Genomic DNA, 14,825 nt, shown 5'->3' with positions numbered 1-14,825 from the left:
CGGGTTCCCCCCAAACCTCCCAACTCCTGATCAGACACAGGAGGAGTTGACCCAGACTGTGGGGAAGATCACTGAGGTGAGCAAATCTGCCAAGAAGCGCAGGACCCACCAAGGTAGAGGAGGAACTTTGTCACACAGCTATTAACAGTCCTCAGGGCACCTACACTTTGAAATGTACTTGGTCCAAACAACCCCAACTCTATTAGCTTTCAAGACATACTGCAAGACCTATCTCTTTCCCCAGGTATCTGAGGAGGGATGTTTTTGCGGGGGGGCTGAATGCCCTGCCCTGGTATTTGTGCTGGTGGTGGGTGGCTTTTTCTTCCCTTTCCAAGTTTTGGGAAGTTGCTTTGTTTTCTTTGTTTGTACTAGCATTTTAAAAGTGTTTACTTGCAGTAGATTACTTAGAGCTGGTGAAAAAATGGGATAATTTTTTCCCAGTGGATCAAAAATTTTTGGTTTCCATGGGAATTTGTTGTTTTGTTCAGGACAAAAAACTTTTTTAACCTCAAATGTTTACTTTTGTTTCAGTTTGTTTTTAACCAAGTGTTTGTGGTTTTTTTATTTTTTATTTTAGTTTTCAGATGCTTTGTTCCCCCTTTATATATTTTGCCTGTTTTTTACACTGGAAAAGGGAAGAGAGAGGTTTTAAAAAAGTGTGAAAAACTGGGGAGTACCCCAGTCTTCTCACTTTGTTACTATTTTCCAGTTGGCAAAAGTTGGAAATCAGACAGAAAGTGGGGTAACGTTTTTCAAGTTGAAAAACAATAGCAAAGTGTAGGAAAGTGAGGAAGAAAACACCTTTCTATACTTTGTTACTGTTTTCCAGCTACTAAAAAGTGGAAAACAGAAAGGGGGGGGAAATCCACTATTTATATGCAAAAATAAATAAAATAACTGGTGTTTCCTTCAAATTTTTCATTTTGAAAAATTGAAATATTTCTCTGAAATATTTTTCCATAAAATATTTAGTTTTCAATAAAGCTCTTATTTTCCAACTACAAAAGTTTGTGTCAGATTTTTTTGGACTAACTCTGATGTTATTCAGCCCCTACTTTTCTAAGTGCTGTATAAAACTTCCTGATGAACAAAGGAGACAGAGCTGGGACACAAATTGTGTGGAAGCCTGGTTGTCTCTGTAGCTGTTCTCTGTAACAAATTCCTCCCGTTCAAGGTGTATGGTTCCATATTTTATGACAAGTGTGATGGCTTTTTGTATACCTGCCAGAGGAACCTAGAGCCTTGAGTACAGGTAGGTGCTTTTAAAATCTATGATGTAACTCTACATAAATATAATAAAAATAAATACAGATAATGAGAACATCCACACTTACATTAAATAGGATAATTTTTTCTTCCAAAAGGAATATAAACTCTCCTGCTTCAGGAGAATCACTAATTGATGGGAAGTAGGGAAAAAATCTTCCCCAGTGGGCGAATTCTTCAATAATTGTCTTCTAGAAGGTTTCTTTCACTGTTCTCTGAAGTACTTGGTATTGGCCACCATCAAAGACAGTATGCTGGATGGACCACTGGTCTGATCTGGTATTCCTGTCTTATCTTACTCCTCTGAACCATCCATCTTGTTTGACGTAAAGTGACTCCATACAGGCTTTGTGTCTGTTCCCACCACACCAGTGCTACTAATCCTTGCATTCTGTTTCTCTTCCAGAAGATGCTGCTCAAGAAGAACTGTGGAGCAAAAACAAGAGTTATTAAAATTCGCGTAAGTTGCCCATTTCCGGTGTGTTTCCAGATGTGTCTGAATGAGGTGGCACCCTTTGAATCTCTACAAATGAGAGTTGGTTTGTGGACGTATCCTTTGGGATTGGTTTCCATTGAGTTGTCGATCTGGAGGATTTTTCCGAGCCTGGACTATCATCAACATAATTGAGGAGGAGTGCTAAAGGCGATCATATATTGGCCTTTCCGCTCTGGAGACCTTGGGGGTCAAATCTTGCTTGAAGAGAAACTCTATGGCATCCTCTAAATGCATGTAATTGCACAAAGCCACTCTTCAATAGAGCGCGTCTGATCCTGCTCGGTCAGGAGGGGACCAGGTCTGCGATAACAGGGCTATAGCAGTGCGGGGGTGAGATGCATTAGCAGGGCTGTTTGGGAGTTCCAGATACAGAGTAGGAGGAAGCAGGTTACAACTAAAGAGAATTGTGTGGGACTCAGGACTGGAATAACCGGGGATGGGAGCTGCAGGTCAGGACTATCTTAAGTATTTATGTGGCCCCCATTACCAGAGTATCTGAGCGCCTTACATTCTTTATGAATGTATCTTGACAACACCCTAGTAAGGCAGAGAAGTGCTATTAGCCCCAATTTACAGATGAGGGGTTGAGGCACAGAGAGGCTAAGTGACTTGTAGAAAGTAACATAGGAAGTTTGATGTAGAGCAGAGAATTGAACCCAGGTTGCCGCTGGACCATGGTGCCCTTCTCCAAGGGGACATTGGCATTGAGGTCCATTGGCAGAGCTGCATGGGAAGGTTTGCACAATAATCTCCTAATACATTGACTTTGTTCTAGCTGACACTTTGACTAATCACCATCTCATTCAGAGGTATCTTAACTCCATATTAACAACAAGGAGTCCGGTGGCACCTTAAAAACTAACAGATTTATTTGGGCATAAGTTTTCCTGGGTAAAACACCTACTTCTTCAGAATGTTGCATCTGAAGAAGTGAGGTTTTTTACCCATGAAAGCTTAGGCCCAAATAAATCTGCTAGTCTTTAAGGTGCCATCGGACTCCTTGTTGTTTTTGTGGATAAGGCTATCCCTTGATACTTAGATACCGTTTACCAATATGCAACTAGCAATTATATCCATAGGGCATTGTGGGAGATTTGTGTATGATATCTCACACTCTAGCATTCCTGAGACTAAACGGAATGCTTCAGTCGGCTAACAGCTGAGTCCCAAATGATCTGCAGTGTAACAGTAATATACAGGCGAAAACAACACCATCAGCTAACCAGAGAGAAGAAAGCAAATGTCCCTTGTGTAAAAACAGCCACTGTCATTGCAGTAATTGCATTCAACAATTAGACAGTTGTAGGTGATGAATGGCAAATGCAAACCAACATGCATGATAGTGTCTTCCTGGTTTACACTGTATCCTCATGACATCTCACCCCAAAAGAACTGGAGCATTGAGGCCCTCTGTGTACCCACATCTGCTGCACTACCTTTCCATGCCATCATTTCCTCCCAACCTCTATACTTATCTCCTCTGCCAAGGCCCTTCAGTCCTGCCCTGCAGGAACCCCCACTGTGACCCAGCACAACTCTTATCATGTCTCTTAATCCTGACTTTAAGTGCACCCCTTCTTATTCCAGCCTGAATCTCTAGAGAGCTCTATCACTGCAGCTCACTCCTTCCCAGCAACCAGCTCTTGCTGTTCCAGTATTGGGCTTCTCCAGGGCTGTATCTGTCCTGCACACACAAGCTGCCAGTCTAGTTGTGGCCCCTGTATTTTGGTGCAAGCTGTTTATCAGCTTCCTTCTTTTCCATACACCTTATGTGCACACACTTTCGGTCCGCTTGTCTTTTCTGTCCCTGGGCTGGTGGTTATTCCTGTGCTACTGGGTAACAGCTCCCCATGGATTTCAGTGGCACCTACTAAGGGAGGTGAGAGACTCAAGGGAGGTTTCCCTGAGCACTCTGAGCTCATTACTCCAGCTCCCTTCATATGCCTTGGAGCATCTGAGACCAAATTATTCCTTCCCTCCCTATTGAGCCCGTATCAGGCCTCACTAAAACAAACAAGTAGAGCGCAACCTTTCTGACAGGTGGGATGAGATTCATGCTTCTGAAGTCACCCAAAGAAAACAGGGATAAGGATATCTCGCAATCTGAGGTACTTATGTGGGCCCCATTACCATAGGATTTGAATGCCTCACTGTGTTGGATGGATTTATTCTCAGCACCCCCTGTGAAGTGCTGTTATCCCTACTTGACATCTGGGAAACTGAGGCACCACAGAACTAAGTGACTTGCCTGAGATCACCCAGCTAGTCTGTGTCAGAGCAGGGAAATGAACTCAGGTCACCAAAGTCTGAGGGGTACCCCAACCACTGGACCAGTCTTGTTGTCTAGCCCCATAACCAGCTTCTTACCCATAAGACTTTTAGTGCCATATGCTCAGTGACGATTTGGGTGGTTGCCTTGGTTTTGTGTGACATTGGTTCAGTAGGGGCTTGGGCTGGGTCAGTCCTGTAGCAGTATTGCTGATAAATAACAGTGCAGTCCTAATAGGCGATGGGCTAAAAGGAAGCCATTTGGAGGTTTAATTCAGAAAAAGAACCAAATGTTAGAAAGGTAGTGTTGTGGTTAGAGCTGGATCAGAAACCACTGCCTCACTGTGTGACCTCGGGCAAATCTCTTTAACTTTTCTGGGCCTCGTTTTCCTCATCTATAAAATGGAGATAATATTTAAAACATGTTGAGATCCTTAGGTGAGAGACCCTATCAGAGTGCAAAGTATTACTTCTCTTGTATTGGTCCAGTTCCTGAAGCATTTACTCAGTCCTTGTTCTGGCGGAACTCACATGGACTTCGCAGAAGTAGAAGTCTGTCCATTTGAGTTCTTATGACACCATCCAGGGATGTAAAATAAGAAGCAATATTAGGACCTTTCTTTCTTGCTGCTCTGCAGGAAGAAGCAGGTCTTGTGATTAGATTGTTGGGGTTTTGTGTACGTGAGAAGAACATATTGAGGGGAAACCAGGTCAATGAAAGGTTTTGCATTTGTTTCTGAATGAAGTGACATTCCTGGTCATCCTTACCTTTTGTGGGGGGTGAGTTCCGTAGTGTAGGCCCAGATCCTGTCAGAGTTCTGTACCCCATGCTCATTTCTTCCCCCTGACAATAGTTTCATTTTTCCAGTGGAATGTAGTTGTTGTTGTGGGAAGTCATATTTGAGAGGGAGAGGTGGCCCTCAGATAGCTAGACCCAGTGCCATTAAGAACTTTGAATATCAGGAGACACCGTTAATTGGAGTAGCACTTCTGCCCTTGTGGTCACACTGTTTCCCCTAACTGCATCATATAAATGTTGAAGAATATGGGAGAGAGGACTGAAGCGTGTGTGACTCAGAGGGGAGGGCCTTGAAAGATGCCCATAACAACCTTCTGGGTTTGGTATGAGAAGAATCTGAGTCAGTTCAGGGCATTTCTGTTCCCCCTTCAGCTGGTGGGATAGGAGTACTTGGTGCTGAACAGTATAAAAGGGGCAGAGAGACCTAGCAGGATGCTTACAGAGCTCAACTGTCTAAGCAGCAAGGGTTCTGTCTGTACCACGGCACAACCTGAAACCTAACTTAGAAGGATCCAGGATTATAGTGGCTGACTAGTGGCCCTGGAAACTTTTTTGCTAGGTCCTTGACTCAGCTTGCCTGGAGAAAGCCGATGAGACACTGAATGGTAATTTGCATAGGTCTCTATCACTGAGTAAAAGTTTCTTTTGTAGTAAGACTCTTGCATAGTTGAAGATGAGTAGTAAACTTGCCCCAGCAAAGGAGGCATTGACAGTCTGTTCACGTAGGGGTCCCGAACATTTTCTACTCTCTTCTACCATCCAGGAGGGGCAGGATCAGAATCACAGGTGAAGGCTCTGGTATCAGAGGGGTAGCCGTGTTAGTCTGGATCTGTAAAAGCAGCAGAGAATCCTGTGGCACCTTATAGACTAACAGACATTTTGGAGCATGAGCTTTCGTGGGTGAATACCCACTTCGTATTCACCCGTGAAAGCTCATGCTCCAAAACGTCTGTTAGTCTATAAGGTGCCACAGGACTCTTTGCTGCTTTTACAGGTGAAGGCTCTATTTACCATCAGTGCTTCCATGATTACCGCTTGTGGGAGGAGGCTGGGCTGCTGGAAGGATGCCAGTTGCATTTCCACTCCTGTGTGTGGCTTGCTGTTCTTGGTGGCCCATGAATCCAACTCGGAAGTCAGTGATCTTCACAGTGAACTGAGATGATTGCTCCTCCCACTGAGAGTGCTGGGTCCTGAGTGGAAATGGGAGTATTTCTAAGTAAGAATGGTTTGACATTAGAAGCAGGCAAAAATTTCACATTCCAAATATATGTTCATCTTTGATGCAAAAATGGTCATTTGGGGCCAGCTTTTCAAGGTCTTAGGTGCCAGTGTGCACCTGGTGGGATTTTCAGAAGCGCCTAAGCAGGTTAGATGCATAAGTCCCTAAGTGAGATCAGTTTGCATTGCAGTAGCGATAAGAAGCCCTAGTCAAGGACCAGGACCCCATCATACTAAGTGCTGTACAAACACAGAACAAGAAGATGGTCCCAGCTGGAGCTTGCAAACCCTCTTTAAATTCAGATCGCTAGCAACGGCCCACATTCTGTAGCAGTATAAGGAGAGATTGCAACGGAGTCAGCCTGAAATGTAGGCAGGTGGAGAGGCATGTGGTCTAATCATTTTGTACAGGGGCCTGCGATCAAGGGTTCCTGGGCTCTGTTCCTAATCCTGCCACTGACTTGCTGAATAGTCTTAGAAAAATCACTTCACCTCTCCGTGCCTCAGTTTCCCCCTCTGAGATTGGGACAGTGATACTGATCTACCTCCCAAGGCATTTCGACGCTTAGCAGTATAATGTCAGGGAAGCACTTTGAGATATCAGATGTAAGGCTCTACAGGAGGGCAGCGTACACCTCCATGAGAGAGTTGCCATTTCAGAAATATTGTTCTTGTAAATGGTGGTTGTGACATGACATCTTCGGGGCTCCATTACCAGTGTAGTTATGTCTCAGTGAGATATTGTGAGGATTCTGCCAGCACCCCGGGAATATTCGAGACGTGAGAGCATCCTGTGAAAAGTAGCACCGCTGAGTACAGGTCAGGATGAGCGGCAGTGGTTTAGGCCCTTCTGCTCTGGAGTACGCGTGCTGCATTAGCACTTAGAAACGTGTGTGCTCCCTGGCGTGGGCTGCTGACGTCGCCTGGGCTTTACCTTTGCATGGACTTTGTCTCACCTGGTTAGTTGCACTAAGACGCTACTTTCCTTGTGCCAGCTCAGGGCATGTGAGGCCGCAGCCCTTCCATCCTGCTCAGCGCCTCTTTTTCTTCAGCAAGGTGACAGGCTATTGATGTGACATGTGTAAGAACCTAGGCGGATTAATGGAACCCCAAACACTGCAGTGGCTTGCCCTTGTAGGAAACACTTGCAGGAGCACCAGCGGAGCAACCCTGAGGCACCAGGTGCTGTGGTGGAAGAAAAGACCCCAGAGAGGGTTCAAGGCATAATGGAGTAGGAGGATTGCCACCACAGGCAGGGGCGAACGAATAAATAGGAGGTAACAAACTGTGTGTGAAATATGATGTGTGCATAATGGATATTTGCAGTATGTGTCCAGGCAATACCTTCATATGTAATGGGGGTGCATGTGCACAAGGTGTGGTAAAATGCGCATTGTGTTTCTCTGTGTGCAACATTTGTAATGTCTATATGCAGCTGTGGTGTAGTGCAGGGATGTGCGTGTGTAACGTGTGTGTTAGGGATTTGCATGAGTGCATGTGAGCAGTGCATTTTTGTGCGGTGTACATGCGCATACGGAATAGCGTGTGTGTGTGTCTGTGGGTATAACGTGTGTGAGTGTGTGAAAGGAGGCATCAAATTGGCCGAGGAAGGTGGCTGCGTGATAATATTGGAGAATCTTTTGTCCCCTGCCTCTTGGGGATCATCCTGCATTATTTCTTTGTTCTTCACTCACTTACCGTGCGTGCAGGAGCCCTGAATGGGAGCCTGACAGAGCTGTGTTTATCTCAGCAGCAACAGGCATGTAGAGAACACAACGTCTAAGTGCCTGTGTGTCTCAAGAGCTCTTGCGGGGGCAGGCAGAGAGGGAGTGTGGATTTTGGGCCAATCTGATAATCTGTCCGATCAGGGAGATGTTTTCTGCAATGTGAAAATAAAATAGGGAATAAAAATCAGAACATAAAATCCCTTGTTCTTGCCTCAGTCTTATCAGTGCCTGAGAATGTCCCCTGCTTGGACAGGGGCCAGGTCCCGGGAATGACTTCCCTGCCTCTTATCTTTGGCATCTGTATCCTAAACGGCTGCTGCAGAACCGCACCATGTTCTCTTCCCTTACAACAAGAGAACCTTTCATCTTGGAGCCAAAAGGAAGATGTGCCGGCCTTAGCCCCTTTGGCAAAGGCCTGCACTGTTTGCAAATGAGAAGTATTCCAGGTGACAGAGCATCATTGATGCAGATCTCTGCTCTGCAATGAGGCGCAAAGAATGTGCCTTCCCAAGGAGCTAGAGGGCAATGGCATTTTGCACATCTGTGAGTGCTTTGCAAGCGTTCATGAATTTAGCCTCATAGACCGGTAAATGTCATGATCTTCATTTCACAGAGAGGCAAACTGAGGCACAGACAGGTGAAGTGACTTTGCCAAAGCTTCGCTGGGTGACCTTCGGCGAGACAGAAACAGAACCCAGAAGTCTTTAATGAGGTGAATTCAATCCTGTGCTTTAGTCTCAAGACCCTCCGTCCTAATCACGTGGATGTGGGAGGAATGGCTCTAGTGAGGGAGCATCATTGTTTATCCCCTACCGTGTAGTGTGACACCCCTTTCCTTCCCTTCTGGGGAGCTCAGGCTGACAGCGCTATCGTGTACCGTAAGGAGTTCCGATGGCTCGTGGAGAAAGGAGTGGGAAGCGGATATTCAGGTTGCCCTAACTCTCCTTGAGATTTTCAGTACATTGTTGAATCTGAATCCAGAAAAGTACCTGGATATTTGGCTCCTCCTCCAAACTGAAACCCTGCCCGTCCTGAGGCTGGCCCAGCACCAACGGAGGCGCCATCCTTGATGTTTGCTGCTGTACTGCTATGGGAGGGACTTGTGAAGAAGATGAGTTGGAAAGCACTGTCCACATGGAGAGCTGCAGCAAAGGAGTAAAAAGCCCAGGCCTGTGACGGTTGTGGGGGGGAATTGAAACGGGCCTGCGGGATCTCAACTGAGGTGGTGGGAGAGACCTGTAGGGTTTCACAGAGGAATTGAGAAGGAGGTATGGGGTCATGCAACTAGGCATGGGGCCTGTGAGGTCACCTGGTGGGTTCTGGGAATGAGTGGCCCATGAGGTGGCACAGCACGAATGTTTGGGGAGGGGATGAGGGTTGCACCGTGGCTAGTGGTGCTCCATCAGAACTCTTCTGTTTGCCGGCGGGAAGTAAAATCAGAGGTGGTGGGGCACTTTCCTTGTTCACTGTATCTAGTGCTGCTGCAGTTGTTTCCAGGCTCCCCTTTGTTTGAGAGGCTTGTGAGAACCTAGCTCCCAGTCACGCTCACGCAATCCACAGCAGAGTAATCCTCTTTCCGTCTGCACCTCGTGTCATCCTACACCCGGTTACGGTACTCGGCTTCCATGACCGAGGCTGTTTGTCCACAGGCAAGTGCACTGTGCCAGCGGTCTAGTTATGCCAGGATGATTAATACTCACTTTGCACTGTTAATTTGGATTCTTTCTAAATTGAAAGGATAATCTCCTCTGTGCCAAACTACCTAGTTCCGTGGAATTGCACTGCCCTGGGCTTACAGAGTGGAGGATGGAGGTCATATATAAGCACGCAGCATGTGCAAAACAATTGGTGCCATTGCTCTGCAGGTTCCAGGGCCAGCCTCTGAATGGAACTAAAAGTGAGCGTAAGTGTCAGACCCAGGCCATGTTGCCTTGTGAGGGGCGGGGGTGGATCTCCTTGTCATAGGAAGAGCACAGGGGGGCACTGTAACTTCAGCAGAGTACAGACAGGTGATCAGGGAAGACTTGGTGAAGTTGTAATTGAGAGAATAAGGACTAGGTTGTTTCTTGGCCATACATGGGTGTGCAAGGAGATCCCGCCTTGTGCCCTCTTCACAGGCATAATTGCAGTGTCTGCACTATATAGGCTGCAGCTTGTTAGTTAGTACCCCCTGGGGCACTAGCTATTCCAAAGCAGAGAGGGGCAAAGCAGATGAGCTGTGACCCTGTCGTGCTCCGCACTGGCTGGTACATGGGAGCATTGTGAGAGCAGTGTCCAGAATGCAGGTCTTCATTTAGTCTCCATGGCAAGTGAGCCACGTGGCTTTAGCCATATTGCATTCAGAAACATGCCTTGCTAAATGTATTGCCGTTCTCATTTCATCACATGCCCTCTGGGCCTTAGCTTATTAGGCAGGCTAAAGCAAGGCCTGTGATCAGCTTTCTCAAAGGCACAGTACTGTGCCAAAAAGAGGGGAGGAAAAGGCTTATCTTGTAGGATGGCGTCAGCAAGAAGCCAGATCTGGCACATTTCCTGCTCTCCTGGGCATCTGTTAGGCCTCTTTGAAGGTCTTTCCAAAGAAGTTCACATTATTGTCTGGTTGCACCTTTGTAGCACTGCCAGTTGCCACCTGACAACTCTGCAAACACATTTGCAAACACTTGGCAGCTTTGTTTTATATCCCTCCCTTCTACGAGGACACTGGTGTGTTTATGTGACCTTCACAAGCCGGACTGGCCCTAGCAACATTGCTGTACAGTGTGAAAGGGGTGCTGGGCAGCTCTTAGCTGATGGAAGAAAAGACCTGGAGAGTTCCATGATTGTACAGAAGGGTGTGGAGAAAAGTCAGCAAGATGTCTGTAAACGTTAGGGATAGGCCACAGCTGCAGACTTCAGCTCTGGATCTGAAATCCCTCAAGCGAGGGAGTGTTTGGATCTGGGATTTCATTCCTAACTCCGATAGAGGGAACTGTGTTTACGCATAACCGTGGTCCCAAAGTTAAGTTCTTTCAGGAGACGTATTTTGGATATTATCCCAGACTAAGCTAAATCTTTCTGAGGGAAAGACATTGGAGGATGGGCTTTTGTGTTTGTAAAGAGGAATATTCTTTGATCCACTCCAAATCCTCAGCTGCTGCAAACCATTGGATCCCCATTGAAGTTAATGGAGCTACAGCAATTAACCCTGCCTAAGGATCTATATTTTGCAAAGTGCCTGAAGCAAGAGAGTAAATGATAGGAAACTGCCTTTCTGTGGATCTCAGCACATGGACATTAATTGATTAATCCTCAGCACATTCCTGTGGAGTGGGGATTATCCCCCTATTTTACAGATGGGAAACTGAGGCACAGGAGAGGTGATGTGACTTGTTTAATGACACACACCAGTCAGGGCTGGGACTAGATCCCCGATTCCTCACCCACAGTTTGAGTTTACACATCGAAGTTGAAAGGTCTCTGGTGTTTTGTGACAATGTTGCAGAGGTGACAGGGAGGAGAGAAGGAACTGGCATTAAGAACACTGTGCCCGCCAATGCTGCCATGTGGACTCAGGCAGCATTAACTCTCCCTGACTTACCTGCAGGCTCCTCTGCAAGCAGTGGCTGGGAAACATCTTCCTGCACACCTCTGGTCCTGCCCACTTACGAAGGCAGAGCACCACCGAGAGTCATTTGCAGGGCTCCACTGTGGACTTTTTCCTTTCCATACATGGTGGGGGGATTGTATGAGCCTTTACATGGTGCCTTTCACCTCAAAGGACTTTACAAATTGACCTACAAATTTCACCCACCACCAAAAGGCAGCCACCTCTGATGTGCAATGCAGCAGCTATAGCACTGTAGCACTTTGCAACCATGTTGATCAAGGAGAAAAGAAGACTCCTATGTCCAGTTGAAACTGCAAAGGAAATTTAGACTGGCAGAGTGTGTGAATTAACCTGAGTTTGAATTTGGCCAGGAAACCAGGGCTAAGTCCCTTGGTCTTATGACAAAGACCAAGAGTTTGTTAGGCTGTCAGGACCCAGGTTTTCTATCAGCTCCAAAAGATGGCATCTCTAGCACAGCACCCTACAGTACTGTGCTACAGTGTTAGTTCAGCACTGGCTTCATCCTCTTCTGTCCTTGGGGTTTCCTGGGTAGCTTTAGATTTTATCTCTGTATGGGGCTACGCTCTGCAGCCGTGAACCCTAAACACGCCATCTCTTCCCCATTTAGCTTTTTCCGTGGTTCTTTATTCATGGTTAGGACAGCCAGGAACCCAATTTGTGGAGCAGCTGCAAACTCCTCTGCTTTCACAGAGCAGCTAATCTGATGGGCTCTGGAATTCTGGATTTCTTTTGTCAGCTTCAATCTGCATGGTGTCCCCGCCTGCCTTTGAGGCCCCTGGGTCCAGTCGTTATCCAGACTTTCTCTAGCTCTTTAGTTAATGTGTTTCAAGATTGGTGTCTTATTTATTGCATTTATACAATGCTATTAACAGTCTGTTATGGCAGAGGTTTGCAAGAGCGTGCATGTGGGAGAACGGACATCCACGTGATCGAGTGAGTATATATAAACAAGGCAAGTGTGTGTTTGTGTATGGGTGCATTAGGGCAGTGGTTCTCAACCAGGGCCTCCTGGGGGGCTGTGAACAGGTTTCAGGGGGGCCTCCAAGCAGGGCCCAGGGCAGAAAACAGAAGATCCACTGCCTGGGGCTGAAGCCCATGACCCCAAGCCCCGCCACTCGGAGCTGAAGCCGAAGCCTGAGCAATGTAGCTTCACAGGGGCCCCTATGGCATGGGACCTCAGGCAATTGCCCTGCTTGCTCCCCCCTAATTCCGGCCCTGACTCTTATATGTAGAAAAACAGTTATTGTGGCACAGGTGGGCCGTGAAGTTTTTATAGCATATTGCGGGGAGGGGGGCTCAGAAAGAAAAAGGTGTATGTGACTGAGGCTCAGTGTACATCTACGTTGTAGATGGGGGTATGAGTGCCAGCTCCTGCTAGTTGGACTCTAGTTCGCTAAAAACAGCTGCGATGCAGCCACAACAGGGGCTTCAGTACCAGCTGCATAAGCCAGCCTACTTCCCCCAGTCACCTACACACTTGCACCGCCCACGCTGAAGTCCAGGCTGCAGCATCCACACTGCTTTTTTGAGTGAGGTGGCTAGAGTAGGGTGAGTGCAGGTACAGCTCCAGGAGCTGCCACTCACACTGGCAGCTGCTGTGTAAACGTACATTATGTCTTAACTGCAGCGATCACCTGAGCTCTCTACACTCGAGTTAGCCTAGCTGTGCGGTGAAGTAGCACTCCAGCTGCACAGAGTGACTGGATTGCTGCATGGGGCAGTCGGGTCAGCAGCTGGCGATCGCGCAAGCTCTAGCCGATACCCCCTGCCAGGCCAGGCAACTTTGGGTTAAAAGCTCCACCCCACTCGCATGAATGCTTTTGTGTGTGGCTGGGACTCAAGTTAGGGCAATGCTGCAGGGAAGACAAGCCCTGTGAGTGCATGTACAGTGTGTGGGGGGCAGGGTGAGCGATCAGTACGTGTGTGCTCGTGTGTGTACTCATGAATGTGGGAATGAGTGTGCAAGTGAGCCGGTGCAGGCAAGTGTGCCTGTCAGTTTGCAGGTATGCAAATGGATGTGTGTGTTTGAACAGGTGTGGGTCCAAACAAGTGCACGCCCTTCTGTCAGCAGCTGAGTTGCTGCATGTCAGCCTGCTCTCCAGCTGTGTAAATAAATTGGTTAATCCATTAAGGCCCCTGGTTAATGATTGCAGTGAATGTGCAGCCATATTAGACTGCGGCCTGTATGAGTCTCCCACCTCCCAGAATGCCATTACAGTGGAGGCATTGCCTTAGGGTGACCAGATGTCCCAATTTTATAGGGACAGTCCCGATATTTGGGGCTTTTTCTTATATAGGCTCCTATTATCCCCCACCCCCGTCCTGATTTTTCACACTTGCTGTCTGGTCACCCTACATTGCCTTGGAGCATCGAACACTGAAAGGCTGCCTTCCAAGGAACCGCCCCAAGAATCGGGCTGTGGCTGCACCTTAGCACCCTGCCAAGCAGGTTTATGGCAAGCTCTGCAAAGACCTGCCAACATGGGAGTGACTTGGATCTCCTTTATCAGCAAGAGTCATCTCACCTCATCATAATGCACAGTTAGATGCCCGAGGGAAGGAGAGGGCTGGTAGGAAAGCTCCCCCAACTAGGTGAAGGCACTAGGCAGACCCAGAAGGTGACTCTGTTCTCCCACCTGGCAGTCCTCCTTTCTGGGAGGAGATCAGTAGGGCTTCACCTCATCCTGAGTATTAGAGCGAGATGACCACACGCTGCACCCTCAAATGCAGGGTTACATCTGGTCACTAGAAGGATGGGAGGCTGAACTCCAAAGAAAACGCCAGCTCTGCAGGAAGTGGTAATAGCAATTCAGTCAAGGGTGCTCTTCCCTCTGAACCACTACTGAATCCATGGTGCTCAAGGGTGCTGTCCTGCAGGAGAGGCCATCTTTTGGATCAGACATCAAACAGATCCTGGCCACTTGAGATTTTAAAAGATCCAGTGGCAGTTTCTGCAAGTCTACAGGTGTCCTAAGTAAGTTTCCATTAGAGTAAATCCATTAATACAAAATGAGAATGGATTGCCTAGGAAGAAGTGCTGCAGAAAGGGATCTGGGGGTCATAGTGTCACAAGCTAAATATGAGTGAACAGTGTAACGCTAAGTATCAGAGGGGTAGCCGTGTTAGTCTGGATCTGTGAAAGCAGCAGAGAATCCTGTGGCATCTTATAGACTAACAGACGTTTTGGAGCATGAGCTTTCGTGGGTGAATACCCACTTCATCAGACGCAGGTAGTAGAAATTTCCAGGGGCAGGAGTACATATGCTAGCAAGCAAGCTAGAGATAACGAGGTTAGTTCAATCAGGGAGGATGAGGCCTTGTTCTAGCAGTTGAGGTGTGAAAACCAAGGGAGGAGAAACTGGTTCTGTAATTGGCAAGCCATTCACAGTCTTTGTTTAGTCCTGAGCTGATGGTGTCAAATTTGCAGATGAACTGAAGCTCAGC

The 14,825-nt window shown here is 47.2% G+C and overlaps 1 protein-coding gene across 2 annotated transcripts in view; it reads left to right on the top strand.

Moving 5' to 3' along the window:
- Window positions 1–14,825, top strand: part of LOC116830622 (uncharacterized) — a 77,254-nt gene that overhangs the window by 54,088 nt on the left and 8,341 nt on the right. The window contains exon 4 of one of the 2 annotated variants that reach the window (XM_032790212.2): window positions 1,673–1,726. The exons of the other annotated variant lie outside the window; for it this stretch is intronic. Within the exon in view, the coding sequence (XP_032646103.1) occupies window positions 1,673–1,726 (54 nt within the window). The remainder of the gene's footprint in view (window positions 1–1,672; window positions 1,727–14,825) is intronic. 2 annotated transcript variants of the gene reach the window in all.

The sequence above is a fragment of the Chelonoidis abingdonii genome, chromosome 3 (genome assembly GCF_003597395.2).
Source record: "Chelonoidis abingdonii isolate Lonesome George chromosome 3, CheloAbing_2.0, whole genome shotgun sequence".
Lineage (NCBI taxonomy): Eukaryota > Metazoa > Chordata > Testudines > Testudinidae > Chelonoidis > Chelonoidis abingdonii.
This window is presented reverse-complemented; position numbering and strand designations above follow the sequence as displayed.